General features: G+C 37.9%; 2 protein-coding genes across 2 annotated transcripts; one reads left to right on the forward strand and one right to left on the reverse strand.

Moving 5' to 3' along the window:
• Positions 1 to 634: 634 nt before the first annotated feature.
• On the reverse strand, positions 635 to 4,975 carry LOC137726456 (DEAD-box ATP-dependent RNA helicase 1). Its single transcript, XM_068465390.1, has 9 exons — positions 4,768 to 4,975; positions 4,403 to 4,637; positions 3,998 to 4,252; positions 3,622 to 3,776; positions 2,962 to 3,139; positions 2,507 to 2,694; positions 2,235 to 2,439; positions 1,519 to 1,624; positions 635 to 1,315 (listed from the first exon to the last, which is right to left on the reverse strand). Exons 1-9 carry the CDS (start codon positions 4,887 to 4,889, stop codon positions 1,257 to 1,259), a joined length of 1,503 nt encoding a protein of 500 aa, XP_068321491.1. The 5' UTR covers positions 4,890 to 4,975; the 3' UTR covers positions 635 to 1,256.
• A 1,668-nt stretch (positions 4,976 to 6,643) lies between these two features.
• On the forward strand, positions 6,644 to 18,573 carry LOC137724596 (uncharacterized). Its single transcript, XM_068463357.1, has 23 exons — positions 6,644 to 7,334; positions 8,098 to 8,160; positions 8,445 to 8,516; positions 8,611 to 8,718; positions 8,902 to 8,982; positions 9,091 to 9,144; positions 9,227 to 9,352; positions 9,452 to 9,541; positions 9,640 to 9,759; positions 9,845 to 9,970; positions 10,141 to 10,257; positions 10,380 to 10,436; positions 10,561 to 10,635; positions 10,905 to 10,983; positions 11,101 to 11,196; positions 12,489 to 12,813; positions 13,223 to 13,487; positions 13,867 to 13,990; positions 14,821 to 15,149; positions 15,249 to 16,998; positions 17,369 to 17,622; positions 17,806 to 17,907; positions 18,244 to 18,573. The coding sequence occupies exons 1-22, from the start codon at positions 7,155 to 7,157 to the stop codon at positions 17,875 to 17,877; spliced, it is 4,563 nt and encodes a 1,520-aa protein (XP_068319458.1). The 5' UTR covers positions 6,644 to 7,154; the 3' UTR covers positions 17,878 to 17,907; positions 18,244 to 18,573.
• Positions 18,574 to 18,995: the final 422 nt, after the last annotated feature.

Here is an 18,995-nt window from a genome sequence, read left to right on the forward strand (position 1 = left end):
TTAATTAAAAGTTTCATTTTTTTTTTTTTGTCGAAAATTAAAAGTTTCATGTTGAATAATAAGAAAAGTGCGTAGAGGTGTACATTTTTCCAATTTTAAACTACCACTATAGAAAAACATAAGTGTCACATCCCGGTCCGGATCCCCACCACATCCCGGGCTCGACTACCACACCCTTACGTTTTTTTGTTTCTGAGAACTCAGACGAGAACTTCCCAGTGGGTCACCCATCCTAGGATTGCTCTCGCGCGAACTAATTTAACTTCGGAGTTCCGATGGAACTCAAAGCCGGTGAGCTCCTAAAATGTCTCGTGCTATATGGAAGTAGGCATGTACATATAAAGCATATAAGATCCTCTCCCATAAACGACGTGGAATCTAACAATAAGCATATAAAAATCAAATAATATGTTATATTAAGTCATAACTATATCAAGTCAGACTGAATTAGCCTTGATTTATATAGATCCATTTATAATCGGATTATCAAACTCGAATCCTAGCAATTGCATATTCTTTATAATTAAGGAGATATGGCTATATATGTGTGTGTGTGTGTGTGTGTGTTTTTTATATAGGATGGCTATATATGTTAAAACAGAAAAATATCGTAGCCTGATAGCAGTCGCATATATATTCTTCATCACAAAAACAAGAACCCTTCAAACAGCAGTAAGAGAGATCTGATAAATCGATACTCTTTATATTATAACAAACATTACATTAATGAAAATTAGAGATCGTATAAATATGGATTTTAATGCGATATAGTATTACGAAGAATATTTCAATTTTCGTACACCAAATGATGCGACAGTAATAATAGTTTGTGTATATATCTTAAGCTTAATTCCATTATTGTCGTATTCGTATCTATGATAGTTGTGACGTAATCCATCAGATTGTTTGGTCACTGAAGTTTTAAGAACATGAGCTAGTTCAACGGTATACAGATTAATGTCTTCTTGCGATACGACCTCGACCTGAGCTCTGTACCAAACTAAACGTCCGATCGCCTGCAAGGTCCTGCTGCTAGATCATCTGAGCCAACCATTTACGTCTAAGAAGGTAGCAAAATGCTTTGGTAGTAAAAAGTTTATAAATGGTTGCTAACATACTAGTTGTTACACCAACTATGAAGCATGTACACTGAGGGGAGTTCACTTTTACATTTACCCCTCCACAAACCTTAACTCTTACGCGGAACTTGCTTCAGTAATTACTCTCTTTTCGCGGCTGCTCTGTTTTGTTTCCTTTCACCGCTTTCTCTTCCGGGATGTTTCCATTTCAACAGTCTCTTTCAATTTCTCCAGTGCTGTCACATTGAGAAAAGAAAAGATATGATAAGGAGCATTGTTGGTTTAAGCATCTAAAGTCATTCGACTACATCTAGCTGGTGTAAGCTTAAAACCGCTAGAGATAACATGTAAATTCGATGGAGGCCAAACATCGTAATGGTGGAAGCCATCAGAGTGAACATTAATCTTTATTGACATGACAAATAAGCAAAGCAATTACCAGATTCATAGATAGAGTGGAGTGGTTCAATGTAACTAGAAGGAACAGAGTATTTAGAGCAAGAGTTATTCTCAGCTTTGCGTAATAGCTTGTTGAAACGCTTAACCTGCAACGAAAGGAGAAAATTGCAAATATCCCAACTTATAATCGATAGTTAAAGTAAATGATGTGAGTGTAGCTTAATCTGAACAATGAATGATAATTAACACGTAAATGACTTTCATTCCAACCACATGCTGATGAGCAAGATCAGCGAGTAATTTTCATGAGTTAAGATATTCGATCAAGTAATAGGACTCAAAAGCGCTGCAAAGTGAGCCAAACAAACCCAAACTCTGAGCAGGTTGTCCTTTGATGATTTTGCTTATTTGAGCTCAAGCCCGATATAAATGAAAGCTAAAATATATCTGTTCATTGGGAAACTGATTATTCACACGGGCAAAACCAAGGTAAATAATAATCCCAGTTTTCAGATAGACCTCAGTGGATAAATAAATTTGTTCCAAACTTAAAGAAAATATCTACTTTACATGACAAGCTCATAACGAATTGATGCTTACCAGCCCATTTAAGTTGCACCAGGGCGTAGAAGAAAGATGGAAATACTAAAATAAGAGAAAAAAGAAAAACATGGGTATAGGGTAACAATATTTCTATTCCCCATAACCTTGATCTGAAATGCACGTTGGGGTGGAGACTAACAAGACAATACATACCTCTTCTTTACGCAACAGTGTGAAGCAACAACCATTTTGGCCTGCTCTTGCTGTCCGACCTGCACGGTGTATGTATGTCTTTATGTATGGAGGCATATCATAATTAATGACATTCCTCACCCCTTCAACATCCATTCCACGAGTCATTGCATCAGATGAAACGAGTACTTGAATCTCCCCTTTCCGAAATGCCTTCAATGTCTTGCTGCCATAAGTAAATCACAAATTCAAAATTTTATCCATTCAATTTATATAAATATCCCAGAAATTACCTTCGAACAGATTGACGTTGAAGGCTTGAATACTCCTTAATCTTGAAAGGCAGATGATCAAAAGAGTTCAATAAGGTGCATAGACGATGAGTTGACTCCACAGAGGATGTGAAAACAAGGCACTTCTCTGCTCCTAAACTTTGTAGGAGCCCAACCAAATATAATGGCTTGTATTTTGATTCGCATAACTGTAAATAAGACGGAATAAAAATTTAGGAGAGACACAGTGTTCCCTTTAGACATCAAAATATTAAAAATTTATCAAAACATAATACACAGATTTTTCACTTTATTTATGCTACCAAGGGACTAAATGAATCTAGCGTCACCATCATCCCACACTTGCAAGGCAAACAAGAAAGTATGCATAATATGAACTTCACAAGTCTCCCTTATGTATAAAAAAGAAACAGAGCCAATCTCATGTGTTTACCAATAGAGTGCAGATAGAATACCAGTTTGTAGGACTCTAACTTTTCTGGAAGCTGATAACGCTTTTGTCCAGTTGTCAAGAACAAAGGATGATGCAGATCTAGCTGAGCAAGTTTGCTTGGATCCTGGGTTAGCGTGGCTGACAGAACCATCTTCACAAGCCTGGGGTAAGATTTACCCTTAAACCCCCTCTCAAGACCACTGAAACAAATTTGAGATAACATTCAAAAGCAAGGCATGTATCATGCTTTAAATTTTTAACTAAACACAAGTTATCATTTCCATCGGTATTCAAGATCCCCTTGCAGGTAGAGTCAAGTTTTAGTAGTGGCCAGAATATGAGTTTCAGTTTCTGCAAGTAAGAATTATAACCCTAGCCGGCAAACCCATGAAATAGGCTGGTTGTATGTGCCAAGAATCCTAAAAATTCGAAAGCCAGCATTTGATAATCAGTGTCAGTGATAACATGGTATTAACTTATTGCACTCTCGTAAACTAAGACAAGAATATAAAACCTTGTTTGAAAAGTACGTTAGAAAATGAGAATGGTAGTGATGTGGGAAAAATAAAATGTAGTTCTATTTCAAAATGACAAGAGGAATTAATATTGCTCATTCTGTGTCATGACAATGATCTGAAAAATAAAAATTGACAGAGGAAGAGAAAATGGACATAGAACTCACGATCTCCTTATGGTTTTTAAGGAACCAAATGGGGAAGGTAGAAAATTTTGAGCACAGGGAAGGAAACTTTCATCGTCAGGGCGAGTGATTTGAAGCACAGTGGGTAGCCAAGACTGGTATGCCTCCCTTAGCAATCGATCTGTTTCATCAACAACCTATAAATCATCATATGCTTTGCCATATTAGTGACTACCAGAAATTGTGTAACATTGTTTCAACTCGCATCAGACGCAAAACTCTGAAACTGATTTTGAAATTTAACATGCATCATCAAGTTTTCCAGTTTGCAAAAAGATATACTGTAGTGCATGTTGCTTCTATAATTCCAGTATCACAACACATGGATGAAAATTGAAGTACCAAATCTGCCACTTACAAGATAACAGAGATGCTCAAGTGTAAATCCTTTAGTGTTATTTATATGGTCCATTAGCCTTCCTGGGGTAGCCACCAATATGTCCACAGAACTTCGTAACTCGGGCAAAACATCATCAGGGTCAAATCTAACACCCAGTTCAAGCTTAGGCCTATTGATAAGCTCTGAAATTTCATCAGCTATAGAAGATTGGCCAACTGCAAGACCAACAGATAACCCCACTGCAGGTGCAATTGCAGCAAAAACCTCTTTCACCTGACCCAGCGGTAGATGAAAATTGCAAATTTAGTTAATATTTCACCCAAAATCCACATAAAGTTTCCATAGCATCACTTTTAAACAATTAATTCACTTAAGACAGATTGACATGATAAAAAAGAAGTAAGCATAGGAAGTCAATGAAACCTGCAATGCTAAATCCCGAGTCGGCAGCACCACGAGCGCACGAAGACATTTCACAGAGCGCTTCGACAGCATTTGTACAATTGGCAATGCATAAGCTAAAGTCTTCCCACTTCCAGTTGGAGAATTAACACACAAATCGCGCTCGAAACCTCCCGGGCCAACAGTCTCCTGCCAAACTGCAAGCTGAACTGGGAAAAGTGAAGAGATTCCCATCTTCTCCAACGCCACCTTCAACCTAATTCACAGTAAAACAAAAAATAGTGAATTGGGTTTGTCCATAACACAAAGCAGAACAAGAAAGTTAGCATTTTGAATCGTGGGTAAGTTTCTCAGAGAGTTTTGGTGAATCGGGTTGGTATTTTTACCTGGGATCAATGCAGGGGAGGAGAGAGAGAGGGCATTCGTGGACGGCACTGACATCGATTGGGCTTCGCATCCATGGCAGAACTGGTATGCTCTTCTGATTATCTTCTTCTTCGGCGCCCATTTTCCTAAATTATGAACAAATTTTGAAGCTTCGGTTAAAATCTGAAGAAAAAAAAAAGACCAGGTTCTGGTTACTAAAACCCTAGCTTCAAGCTTCAACGGCTTCCACTAGGGTTTTAGAAACAAGTTTCAGTGACAGGGACTTATTAGTCAATACAAAATGGGGCAGGGATGAAAATGGGATTTGACATTGAGCTTGAACCAAGCCCAACCCCAAGGCCCAAGATATTGGATTTACAAAATGGATGAAAGTTTGCGGTTGTGTTTTAACCGGCCCATAAGTCCATATATCAAATTTGGTCTTTAAATGTTTGTTTTTAATTTTTTTATTTTTCAAAACGATAGAAACTTTGATTAAATTCAAATTCAAATATTTACATCAAATGTCAGAGTGTTAAACTATCACTCTGGTTCAAACTCATTCCAACTATTTTTCCTTAAACGCAAAAGATGCCCGTGTCTTTTCTTTTTCCTTTTTTTTTTTTTTAGAATATAGTAGTTAATCCATCACACATTGATAGCACTTGTTTTTATGCAATTTGGTACTGCATGTGGTAGTATCGTACTTTATCCTATCCACATAATATATGGACATTAAAAACATATCTTATTACCTTTTTAGTGAAAAACACATTTTCTTATTGACGATTTGCAAACATACATGCTTACAAATAAAAGCAAAGGAAAAACACATTTTCATGGTAAACATACATGCTTACAAACTGAAAATTGTGGAATAAATGGACATTAAAAATATAATTTGTTTAGATATTTTTGCTATTTTACATATTAAGCTTATAATTTAGTATGAGAAACAAATCAACCAAAATAGTCCACAGTTTTCAGTTTTGTTTATTTGTTAATTAAATTATATTTGTAGTTACATTATTTATTCACTTGTTTACTATAATTTTAAACTTAATCCACACGTCATTTGCTTGAATATCAAGCTACTCCTCTCGAAGAACAAAAATAATAATAATAAAATTAAGCTACTAAAGAACACGCGCATTGAAACTACTTTAAAATCATAAATGTCAAATATAATATAAAATAAAATTGATACTTTAAATTTTATTCTGCGTGTATTATTTTTAATATAAAAAATTTGAAATTCAAGTTAAAAATTTTAAAACGACAATAATAATTTATTAAAAAAAATACCATGAACGTAGAAATAGTACAACCAAAAGCTGCTTTATCTAAAATTACATTAATGAAATTCTTTTTGTCAATCAAAAGAGAGTGAAAATACTATTTAATCTTCTATCACACAAAAAAAATGATGAGCAATAATGTAATTTCACATGTCTAAAATTTACTGTTTTTATTAAAACCTCACATACAGATGATTTTAAAAAATATCTCCAATATTTAAAATTAAAAAAAAATAAAAAACAAAAGCCTCCCACTTTCCTCTACATTCTCTCTCTCCCTCTCTCCTTCCAATTTAAAAAAAAATATATGTTCATAAGCATAAAATATGTAAACAAATGCTAGTTTTAAAAGTAATCGCAGCTGTGGCCGCACTCAAGACCTTTTCATGCAAAACACCGGATCCCAACTTCCGAGGTGGAAAAAGTATTTTTAAATATATATCCTCGTACTTCACCCTCCTCGTATAGAAACGAGCCGTCCAGCGTGTGACGTCTCCCCCCCCAATCATATCGGTTTTTTCAGTTAATTATTTCCAATTTCTCACCCAAAAAAGCACAAAAGCAAAAATCAACCCCCCCCCCCCCCCCCAAAAAAAACTCCCCCACGAAAAAAGATTCAATCTCCTGGAGATCTCTGATTTGTTTCGCTCCAAAACAAAAGCTTTCGGTTTTTCTGCATGCAGCATCATCGTCGTCGCAATCCGTTCGATCTTCTGTATAATTAGGAAATCCGAATTGATGGGTTTCTTGTCGGATCGGACGGTCAACGTCTTTTCAACCTTTTCTTTCGCTTTTACCTCCAAATCTCCGTCTTCTTTCCCGATTTGAACCTCCAAATCGCGTCTCCGGGATTCGGCTGTCTCTGCGGATTAAGGGTTTCGTGCTTTTTTCGGATTCAAATTCAGGAAGAATGAGCGTGACGAAGTCTCAGGTTTGGCAGCCCTGCAAGAAGAAGAGGTAGTTTTAGAGAGAGAGAGAGAGAGAGAGAGAGAGAGAGAGAGAGAGAGAGAGAAAGAGAAAGAGGTATTGGAAGTGGAATTTTGAGAGAGAAAATTTGGAAGATTCTAGAGAGGGAAGGGAGAGGAGAGGGAGAGAGAGAGAGGTTGGAGATGGCGTCGAGGTCGAACACCGGAAGCAGGACGCGGGTCGGGCGGTACGAGCTGGGTCGGACTCTCGGGGAGGGCAATTTCGCCAAGGTCAAGTTCGCTCGCAACGTCGAGACAGGGGAGAACTTCGCGATCAAAATTCTCGACAAGGAGAAGGTCCTCAAGCACAAGATGATAGGCCAGGTTTGAATTTTTGTCAAATTTTTTTAGTTTAATCATTATGTATTTTATTTCGCGTTTCGCTTGCATGTTAATTGAGTTATTCTCTGGACATATTGGATGGCCCGTTGTTTGGTTGGTTTGAAAGTTGGGGAAGAACCACGGAAAATGAAAATGTTTTATTGTTTATTGTTTACATAAAGTTGAAGGGATAAAAAATCAACTTTGAAAAGAGCGGGTAGGGTTTATCGTTTGATGACCTAAGCATTTTACTGTTTGATTGCTACTCTTTTATTGACTTTCTGACTCTGAAGAAATTTATTGACTTTCTTGACTCTGAAGAAGTTTATTGTTTTTGATATCATCAGTTACACAAGCAAAGCAAGATTACGGAAATTATGGTTTTCTGTAAACATGTTTGAGTTTAAGTTCGACAATTTGCATAGGATATTATCAGAATCGAACTAACCTTGACGGACATCAGAATTGAATAGACATAATTTGCTATTGGCATACCCTGTTAGTAGATGTTATGTACCCGCTAGAATGTTTAAAGGTCAAGATATTACTTTCAACTGAAAAGAAACAAGCTGATCACATGGTCTAACTTGATGGATACGCTCGTCACCCTCACCTGGCCTTGCCAATTTATTTAACATCCATACTTACTTGTCAAATTAAAATAAGGAAATGATCATTTTTCACAATCGTTTTTGTTTTAGGGCACAAGCATCACCCTGGTTTGTAAAATTAATATGAATTGCTGTCATTTCCTCTCCTTTTGCAGATCAAACGAGAAATATCAACGATGAAATTAATTAGACATCCGAATGTCATTCGCATGTATGAGGTTAGTCAAATCTGGTCGTTATTGCTTTTTGTACGTTTTCTCTTTTTCACTCACTACCGAAGATGAATTACATGTGTTTAATCGTTACGAGAACAAAATTTTACGATGAGGTGGTGGTCATGGCAGTTGGATTTGTTTCCATTTCTTGTTTTGCTTTTTGGTTGGTGGCATGGCAATAGTACAATGTCCACTGTCAATATTGTTGGTGCGTGGTGCAGGCAGAGTTTTAAAACCGTGATTTGTTTGGTACTTACAAATTACTTCTGGATGCATTTTTGGTGTAGGTGATGGCTAGCAAGACGAAAATATACATTGTTTTGGAATTTGTGACTGGTGGAGAACTATTTGACAAAATTGTAAGATGGTGCTTATTCAATTGATTTGCTGGACATTCTTTTTACTTCTGATGATATATATAATCAGAATCCTCTCGCCATTTTCATTTGTTAGGCAAGTAAAGGAAGATTGAAAGAAGATGAAGCAAGAAAGTATTTTCAGCAGCTTATAAATGCTGTTGATTACTGTCATAGCAGAGGTGTTTTTCATAGGGACCTAAAGGTTTGAATTATCGTTGCCCCATTTGTTGTATCTATATATGTAAATATGTAGCTATTTGTTATTTTAGCGTAATAATTTCAGATCTGTAGTTTGTAGGGAGTTCAGATCTTTCGTTGCCCCCTTTGATGTATCTATATTATAATGTAAGACTAACCTGTTCTTGCGGTTGTCAATTTTTTGCAGCCAGAGAATTTGCTGCTAGATGTTAGCGGGACTCTTAAGGTTTCAGATTTTGGACTGAGTGCTCTACCTCAGCAAGTGCGAGTGAGTATTACGCTTTCGTGTAACCATTCAAAATTTGATAGTCAGGAATGGACAGCTTCTTTTAGCAATACTGAATGTACGATTCATTATCTTATTTCTTTCATTCAGGAAGATGGATTGCTTCACACAACATGTGGAACACCAAATTACGTTGCCCCTGAGGTGTATAAACTTTTTTGTTAAACTAACTATTCTTCTTATCTTATTACCGTGTTCCACTTAATGATACTTTTTTTTTTCCTAGGTAATCAAAAACAAAGGGTATGATGGAGCGAAAGCAGATTTATGGTCTTGTGGTGTGATTCTTTTCGTCTTAATGGCTGGGTTTTTGCCTTTTGAAGATTCCAACCTCATGTCATTATACAAAAAGGTGCATCTCTCTCTTTTCTCATCACCAGATTTGATCAATCTATGTCTCTGTTATTCATGTTTTACATGATTACATCCATCTTTTTTATGTGACCACCAGATATTTAAGGCCGAGTTCAAAAGTCCTCCATGGTTCTCCTCGAGTGCAAAGAAGCTAATCAAGAGGATCTTGGATCCTAACCCCGTGACAGTATGTCCCGGTCTCCTGTCCTTTTTTTTACTATATAAATTAGATTTGTCTGTTATTTATATCTTGCATTTACTGCACAAGCTAATTTCATGCAACAGAGAATTACAATTGCTGAGGTCATTGAGAATGAGTGGTTTAAGAAAGGATATAAGCCACCTAGTTTTGAACAAGTTGATGTCAGTCTTGATGATGTGGATTCTATATTCAATGAATCAGGGGTAAGGGCGAGACATTACGTATTAAGATTTATCTTGGTTCATGATGCCAGGGCTTGACTTTGTACTCTATTCTTCCCAAGCACAGGATTCTCAGAACCTTGTAGTGGAGAGGCGAGAAGAGCGGAATGTGGCGCCTGTCACAATGAATGCCTTTGAGCTTATCTCTACATCCCAGGGCCTGAATCTCAATAGTCTCTTTGAGAAACAAATGGTATGGTTAATTTTGAAAAACAAACGTTAAATTGTGATTGTTCTATATCATGCTGTTGTTTTTCTTTGCTTAATTGGCAAGTCTTAACCTTTCCTCTCTAGTTCTGATTATTTAGTTTATTCGTAAACATAAAGTTTAAGGAAACAGCTGACGTTTCTTTAACAAACCAGGATCTTGTTAAACGAGAAACAAGGTTCACATCCAAACGTCCTGCTAATGAGATAATTTCTAAAATTGAGGAAGCTGCGGCACCTTTGGGATTTGGTGTGAAGAAAAATAACTTCAAGGTAAATGGCTATTCTCTTGCATTTCGATTTTCTTTCACTATTTTACTGGGGAAAGTAGACTTTAAAGCTGGGGAAAATGCGTCGTTATGTGACGCATCTCCATGCCATTATTTATATCTCAGTTGAAGCTGCAAGGTGAAAAAACTGGACGTAAAGGCCATTTATCCGTTGCAACAGAGGTTCGCCTCTTTCATTTTCATTTTTTGTTAGGCTTTCACTTTTTTTTTTTCTTTCAAATTTTCTTCATCTGTTCATTTGACATTCCCTTTGACAATGGATATTACAAAATGACTTTCTTTCCAGATTTTTGAGGTGGCCCCCTCACTGTACATGGTTGAGGTTCGCAAGTCCGGGGGAGACACTCTGGAATTTCACAATGTATGTTAACGTTGATGCACTAATTGATCTAACAAGTATTTCATATTCATCTAATTAAGAGAAATTAGGGATAACTACACCACAGAAGAGTGTCCCTAATGGATTGGACGTGTTATTAATCCCTTGCAGCAGTAGGGTTATTGCATATCTAGCTGCAGCTTGGGCAATCACACAACTTTTGAAATTGCACATATCTTGCACCATTATGTGTGCTGTGTTGCGAATTTTTGTCCTTGGCATATATATACTCGATTGTCTTGTATTTACAGTTCTACAAAAACCTGTCGACGGGGCTGAAGGATATAGTCTGGAAATCAGCAGATGAATCAAGGAAGGAAGCAGATGGCGGTAAGCATCACCTTCTAATCTGTCTAAATTCTAAGATTATTCACAGAGCATATCTTGCTGTCTTCCCCAACAATCCCTTTTAAAGTGAAACCTTCGGACACTTCTTTTCTCCCTCAGGTGCAGGTGCAAGTGCAGGTGCTGGTGCTGGTGCTGGTGCTGGTGCAGGTGCAGGTGCTGGTGCTGGCGCTGGCGCTGGTGCTGGTGTTGGTACCGGTGTTGTGCCATCTAGATGATTGACTTCCTCGGGCCTCGGGCGAACATGTTGATGGGGTTTTATAGCTATATTCTGTTTCTCTCTTCAAATTTTTGGGTGAACGTTGTCATGTGTTTGTTGTTGTAACTTATAAGCAGCACTTGGGGTTATATCCTTGTAGTGACCCTGTCATTCAGAATGCGTTATGTACTTGTTAGGGTTTGTATCCAAATACAACTACATTTTATGGTGACAATATATATAAAAATAAAAATAAAGAGATGTAAATTTGTATCACTTTTGGAAAGTGTTTAAATCCTCCGTTGGGGTATAGGCAAAGGTAATAGGCATTTGGGGTGTCTTACTTTTTTACGAGAAAAAGGTAAGAAGTATCTTTTAAAGCTGGACTTTTCGTGCATTTTTTATCATTCATGTTTATAACACAATATTTTATAATGTTGTCATGGGAATTGACGTTAAATTGTGAGGTAAGAGAGAGTCTATAGAGTCCTCTGTACCTAAGGTCTTGAAGTGAGTTGTGATATTTTTTTTTTCCCACTAGAACTTTAATGGTTTTTTTTTTTCTAGAAATTAAATAGAAAATATACATAAACTTATTTTTTGTGTGTAAAAAATGTCACATATCATTTATTTAAGTGATAACGTTTAAATGTGAAGGTTAGAGCAAATGTTGCTAGCACTTTTTAAACTAAAAATTAAAAACATAATTGTTATCAAACGACCATAAAAGGGTCTAATCATGATGTCAAACCACCCTTAATTAATGATCGTAAAATGGTCTAATCACGGTGTCAAACCACTCTTAATTGAAAATCACTCGCTAAAAGTATCATATTTTGTGACAAAAAAAAAAAAAAGGCAAATCATATTTAAAAGATCAATAAGATAACCAGGCAATAAAAAACTGGGCTGATCTAGTTAGAAAGTTTTTATTGTGCGAAAAGCGTGTTAATATAAAGATAGAGAAAAAAATTATTTTTTAAGTTGTTAATTTTTTACATAATTATCTGACCAATTTTATAATAACATGTGATGTATCACCATGTGCTATACTCACACTGAAAAATCTCGGTTTTTTCATGTTGTCCATCCAGAATAGAGTCAGGAGAATCTTCGCTGGATTCTCTTTGTGAGGATTCTGGAGATCCTCCAATTACATCTGTTCATCGTACATTATACGGTCATAAATTATTATAAATTTTTTTATTTAAAATTGAATATAAATGGTACATGATAAAAACTGATCGCATAATGTACGATTAACCGATATGATTGAAGGATTTCTGAAAAGTAAGGATTAGGATCAGGAGAATCCTCTCTCAGCATAAAGGGAGTGGGTGGGTCCAACTCAACGCCCTGACTCCAATGAAATTCAAAACCCGAACCACTAGCATCCCCGCCCGCCCATCGAACCGACCCACAGTTCCACCGAAAAGGAGTGAGAGTACCCTTTACGCGCCATACCACACGCGTTCGGTACTCGCTATAAAAACGCACGCACTCTTTCGTATTCTCTGCTTTCGAAAAAGAAAATATTGTGGGGGAAAATCAACCGAAGCTATGAGGGAGGAGGTCATCAGCTCCGGAGGGAACATTGATCCTGCTCCTGCTGCCAGGTACCCCTTCCTTTCTCTCTCTCTCTCTCCTCTTTCTCTCTCTAAACCTCCGTCTTTGTCAAGCTTCTCGGAGGTCTTCGCCTTCCTCCAATTTCTGCTGCTGATCCAATTAGGGTTTTGCATTTGATTGCTGTTTGGTTCGAGCTGCGACTGTAGTGTTCCAATTTGTGCAGTTAGTGTTAGGATTTGGTTAATTTATGTGTCGAATTGGTCGATTTGTTCCTCTGTTTGGTAACTTGGTTGCTCGGATAGTGGGGTGCTGGAACTTCAGCTTCATTTCCTAATGTTGCATGATTTTCAGCTTAATTCGATTAAACCTGCTGTAAAGAATTAAACTTTGGTTAATTAGATTTTGTTGTGTGTAGTAATGTTCAATTTTGGCTAAATATGTCTGCTTTGCGCTTGTTAGTTCGGCGGGGGCATCATCGCCTACTGTTCCGGCAAACGTGGGCAGTGTGGATGGGTCTATTCATGGACAAGGCTCTAAAGGAGCATCTATATCTTGTGTTGGTTCGCAACCCCCGATGACTTCTTTGAGCACCAGTGCTGGAGGAGGTGGTGGGGGTAGCTCTGTTTTCGGATCATCAAGACTGTCGTGTAGACCTTGGGAAAGAGGGGACTTACTGCGCCGCTTGGCTACTTTTAAACCGTCAAATTGGTTTTCGAAGCCCAAGGTTTGTACTTTAGCTGCTATATATCCATAAACTTAAGTCTTTCAAATCTGAAGTCTTTACTTCCATTTTAAGTCATTTAGAACACACACACATATAGATAGTATAATTAAGTTGTCTGTCCATAATAAATATTATTATGTTACATAAATGAAGTACCCATTTGTGGGCTCATTGTTTAGTAAATTTCAGCTAAATTTTTTTGTACATTACGATTCCCATAAATGTTATCCTTAGAAGTGAAATATGATATTCTTGGACAACTTTTAAACGTTCAACTGTAAGCAGTTGAACTTCCTGCCACAAATCTTTCATTTCCTTCCTACAATAGGCTTATGACAGTATCAAAGTATCTAACTTTTGCTTATGTCATTTCTTTCAGGTCATCAGTTCACTGGCATGTGCTCGGAGAGGTTGGGTGAATGTTGATGTTGATAAAATTGCATGTGAATCATGCGGCGCATCCCTTGGTTTTGCTTTGTTGCCATCTTGGACTCCTGATGAAGGTTGGCTGTAGCTGTCTTAGGGGATTTCTAGTGATTTACGTTTAAAACAATGTCTTTCAAAATACATGTTTATAATTTATAAACTTACACAGCCTCTGTTTTATTATGCGGATTACATCGCAACTCCCTAAATATTTCTGAGAAGACTTTCCTGGACAGCTTCTGATTCTTTTCAGCTACATATCATGTGCATGATAGACGTTTTATTTCTGATTTCACATATAAAATGCTGCGGTGTCGCTTTTGGCATGTTCATTATACCCAAAAAATTCTTTTAAAAAAAGTACAAAAAATTGCTACAGTCGGCTTAGAGTGACTTCTTATGTTATTAAGGCATTATATTATTTGGTTGAAAGTTGTCTTTTAGTCTACTACATCTATATTTGTTTCAGTTGCAAAATTAAAATCGAAATGAGTAGCTGTTGTCCAAACTGTGGGCGGAGTTATATTCCTTCCTTCTGGTTAGGCTTCCTTGTGGCCCAGTCTAAAAATCTGAAGGATGCACCCTTTGGATTGATCCAACTGGATTGTTTTCTGTTTTGGGCTAAGTGTTTGTTTGTTTTAGTGTGGTCTTGCTGGTGCTTTTAGTTGGATTTTCCTGCTGGACTTCTTGCACATCTTGCTCTGCACATCACTTTTAACCTGTTAATAAATTCTTGTTTCTTATAAATTAAAGTACAATGATGCTAACCTTCAGCTTTAGAATACGCTATTTCTTCTCTTTTTTGTATAATCAGAAATTGTGTTAAGAATTCTATGGTATCTGCATAAGCTTTTCTATTCCTACTTTTTAATTTTTTTTGTTCTGTCCTTTTCATTTTAATGTGAAGTTCAAAATGCGGGGGATGCCTTTGTAAAGCAGCTGGATTCCGGTCACAAAGTTGCTTGTCCTTGGAGAGGAAACAGCTGCCCCGAAAGCCTGGTGCAATTCCCTCCTACCCCTCAGTCCGCTTTAATTGGGGGGTACAAGGATAGATGTGATGGACTTTTGCAATTCCACTCTCTACCTAAGGTAGCTGCATCTGCAATTGAGCAAATGTTGGTTTCTCGGGGTCCGCAGGTTGATCGCTTTCTTATGGCAGGGGAAGTAGATTTTAAACCAGAAAGTATACCAGAACAGGAAAGCTCCCGAGATGGATCAATCTGTTTATATTCTCGTGTAAGAGTTAATTATAAACTTCTCCCTGTTGGTGGTTTGTTGTATTGGTCAAATTACTGAAGCATATGTTCTTCTAACCCAGTACCTTTCCATTATCAGGCTCAGAAACTTATAAGTCTTTGTGGATGGGAACCAAGATGGCTTTTAAATGTGCAAGACTGTGAAGAACATTCTGCCCAATCAGCTAGAAATGGATATTCTCTTGGGCCGACGTATGCCCAGGTCCATCTTTCACAAGAACCTGGACCAAGCAAGAAAGCAGTCTCTGCTTCTGCTAGAAAAGATGCTGGAAAGAGCAAAGTGTTGGTTAAGGAATCGAGACGTGATCCCAGATCACCTTTACTAGATTGCAGCTTATGTGGAGCTACAGTTAGAATATTGGATTTCTTAACCATTCCTCGACCTACACGATTTACTCCTAATAACATTGATCTTCCCGACACAAGCAAAAAATTGGGATTTACACGTGGCGCAAGTGCAGCCAGTGGAATTAGTGGTTGGGTTTCTGCTGATGATGCTGAGAAAGACCAAACTGAAGACCGTGATGAAGTAGCAACAACAACTGAGGGGAAAACAGATGTTGATTTGAATCTTACAATGGGAGGGGGTTTTACTTTTAATCGGTTTGGCAGACCAGAAATGTCTGAAAACATTCAGGATGGAGATATGGGGAGGGATCTGATGATTGGGCAACCTGCAGGCAGCGAGGTTGGTGATCGAGCCGCTTCATATGAATCAAGGGGTCCCAGTTCTCGTAAGCGGAGTTTGGAAATAGGAGGCAGTTCTGTTGATAGGCCTCATTTAAGGACGCAGCACACTGATAGTGTTGAAGGAACTGTCATTGATCGTGATGGTGATGAAGTTACAGATGGCGGACAATACTCAGCTGGGCCTTCAAAACGTGCTCGTGATTCAGATATGTTCGATACATACTGTTCCTCTGGTGCTGGTCCCAGTCATTCAATGGGTATTGATATTTATGCTGATGCTAATAGAGTTGCTTCGTTTCCGCAAGGTAGCGACCAATTTGGAATCCATTCACATATCGATTCAGCACGTGCATCTTCAGTCATTGCAATGGATACAATCTGTCATGGCACAGATGACGACTCTATGGAAAGTGTTGAAAATTATCCAGGAGATGTTGATGATGTTCATTTCCCCACTTCTAGTACATATGGAAATCTGGACATGAATGATACATCAGAATTGAATTACAGTAATCAAGCTCAGCAGAGCGTTGGTTTTCAACCTGTGGCTGATGCAGTTCTTGGGGAAATGGGTGTTAGTAGTACAAATGATGGGGAGGAAATTTTTAACACAGAAACTGTGACTGCTCAGGCCAGGGATGGTATTAGTTTCGGGATTAGTGGCGGAAGTGTCGGAATGTGTGCTAGTCATGAAGCAGAGATTCATGGTGCTGATGTATCTGTCCATAGAGCAGATAGTGTAGTTGGCGATGTGGAACCTAGAACAGAAGATGCTGAAAATCAGGGCCAGACAGGTGAATCTGCCCCAGATCCTGGACTAATGGATGAAATTGTCCCTGATGAAATAAATAGGGAAGATCCCCATGGTGATAGCCAGGAGATGCTGTCTCGATCTGTGGGGAGGGCTGATAGTGGCTCAAAGATTGATGGTTCTACTAAGGCTGAATCTGTGGAAAGTGGTGAAAAGATTAGTCAAAGCTTCAAGCTAGAGAACAGTGCCCGCCCTTCTCTTTCATGCAATGCTAATGTCTTCTCCAATTATAGAACAACCAAGAAGGAGGTTAAAAATGCTGGCAAATCTTCATTTACGAACAATTGTGTGTACCAAGAATCAGAGTATGCTGTTGCCAACGGGCTAGGTAAAATTTCCATTTTGGGCGATTATGCACATTTGTCCACTTCTTACCTCCCTGTTCCTCTAACAAAACCGTTTACAAATATGAATACAGACTTCTATTCGTTCTTATTTTTAGTTTTAAGTATTATGATGATTTAAGACTTTAAGGGCATATTTGCGGGCGGCAGTTTAAGATTGTAATGTGATATTGTGAATGACTCCATCCTACCAAAAAAAAAAAAAAAAAAACCCACTTTTGCTGCATAGTTTGCATCCAGCAACTCCTACACTTGTGTTTGGTTATACCTGTAAAGGAGAATGAAGGGTCTACTCATTTGTATTCATATATTTTCTCTTATTATTTTTTTTGTTAACTCTATATGGTTATCCAGGACCTCCAAAAGGTGAAAGCAATTATGAAGAACCTATGGAATTTGATCCAATTGGCCATCACAACCAATTCTGCCCCTGGGTCAATGGGAATGTTGCTGCCGCTGGCGGTAGTGGCTGTGGTTCTGGTACCAGTGCTGATGCTGTTGCACTTTGTGGTTGGCAGCTAACCTTAGATGCCCTTGATGCTCTGCGTTCACTGGGGCAGGATGCTATTCAGACATTACAGTCCGAGTCAGCGGCATCTTTATACAAGGTTAGTTTCTTTTACACTATTTCTTTTGTGTTTTAGATCCTACATTTATGCATGGTGTTGTACGTCCTCTGATGCTAATCAAGTGCTTCATATGAGTCAGATGAATGCATGAAAATAACCTCATATCATTTGAACAAAATCTTCTCGCTGCGCTATACGCTTTGATTGCATTTGTACCTGCAGGATGATCACCAAACCCCTAGCCAGAAACTCCTTCACGACCACTCTATAAGTCGAAGCCAGGGGCAATATTGAGATGAACAATGGAGGTATTTCCAGTTAAAGGTAAACGTTTCACTAGAACGAAGCATTTTTGCTACCTTTGAAAGGATTCATAGTCATATTTCATTATCAAACACCTGGTTTTATATTTCTGTAATACTGCATCAAGAAGTTACAGTTTCTGAAATGATTATAACTACGCACCAGCATGCATAGGCACGCATGAGGGGGCGAATATGGTGGTTAGGAAACTCAGTTTCTGTTGGTGCTAACTGTTAAGTAGGATAACCATTACAGTTTTATTACAGTTATGTCGGTGCCAACTGCCCAGATAAACTGTAACAATCGTTTTCAATGGCGCCTTGTATTTTAATATATCTGTTTATGCATTCTTCGCAGGATCAGAAAACTCATTCAGTGTTGAAAGGAAATTGAGAGCAAAGTTTCACTAGTTGCAACTGGAGCCGCTCCTCCTATTCCCCCACTTTACGGTGGTGTAATTTATACAATCGCCGGAATTTTAGATGAGTTTTTGTTTTGGTACAAATTTTAGATGCATTCTCATGCAGGAGTTAACTGCTTGTCTGTACTTCCCTTTGACGGTTTTTGTTTACTACTATTTAGGAAATCAGTGATGTGATGGACTAATCGGATCGGACATGTTTGAACATTTGTAATTTCCTGCATTTTGCTAATAATGTTGTCATAACGTCTTAAGACTGCGGATTATGGTGAACTGTGATATTGTCAAGTGAGATTTCTTATGGGCAGTGATGGGAACCCTTCCTCTGCTCGACCGATGAATAAATTTTATTCCACGTTTGTCCCAATTTCGACGTTTTGAAGCGTTTTGTTATCTTTGCAAATGTTGTACTCAAACACCACTAATAATTAGGGGAGGCTAGGTATGGGAAATAATATCCCCTCCGGACCCAAAGGAACTGAGCTCAAGGATCAAATAATTTGGGCTATTGAAATTCGATCCAACAATTACAATTATTATAACTTTTAAGGGGTTTTCTGTTTGTAATTGTTGGATCAAATTTCAATGGTCCGGATCATTTGATCCCTGGACTCAATTCCTTTTGGGTTCGGAGGGGATCTGGTTCCGAAAAAATGGTGTGAGGAAATTGATTCCTTTTATATTTTCA

This window comes from Pyrus communis, chromosome 2, assembly GCF_963583255.1.
Source record: "Pyrus communis chromosome 2, drPyrComm1.1, whole genome shotgun sequence".
Lineage (NCBI taxonomy): Eukaryota > Viridiplantae > Streptophyta > Magnoliopsida > Rosales > Rosaceae > Pyrus > Pyrus communis.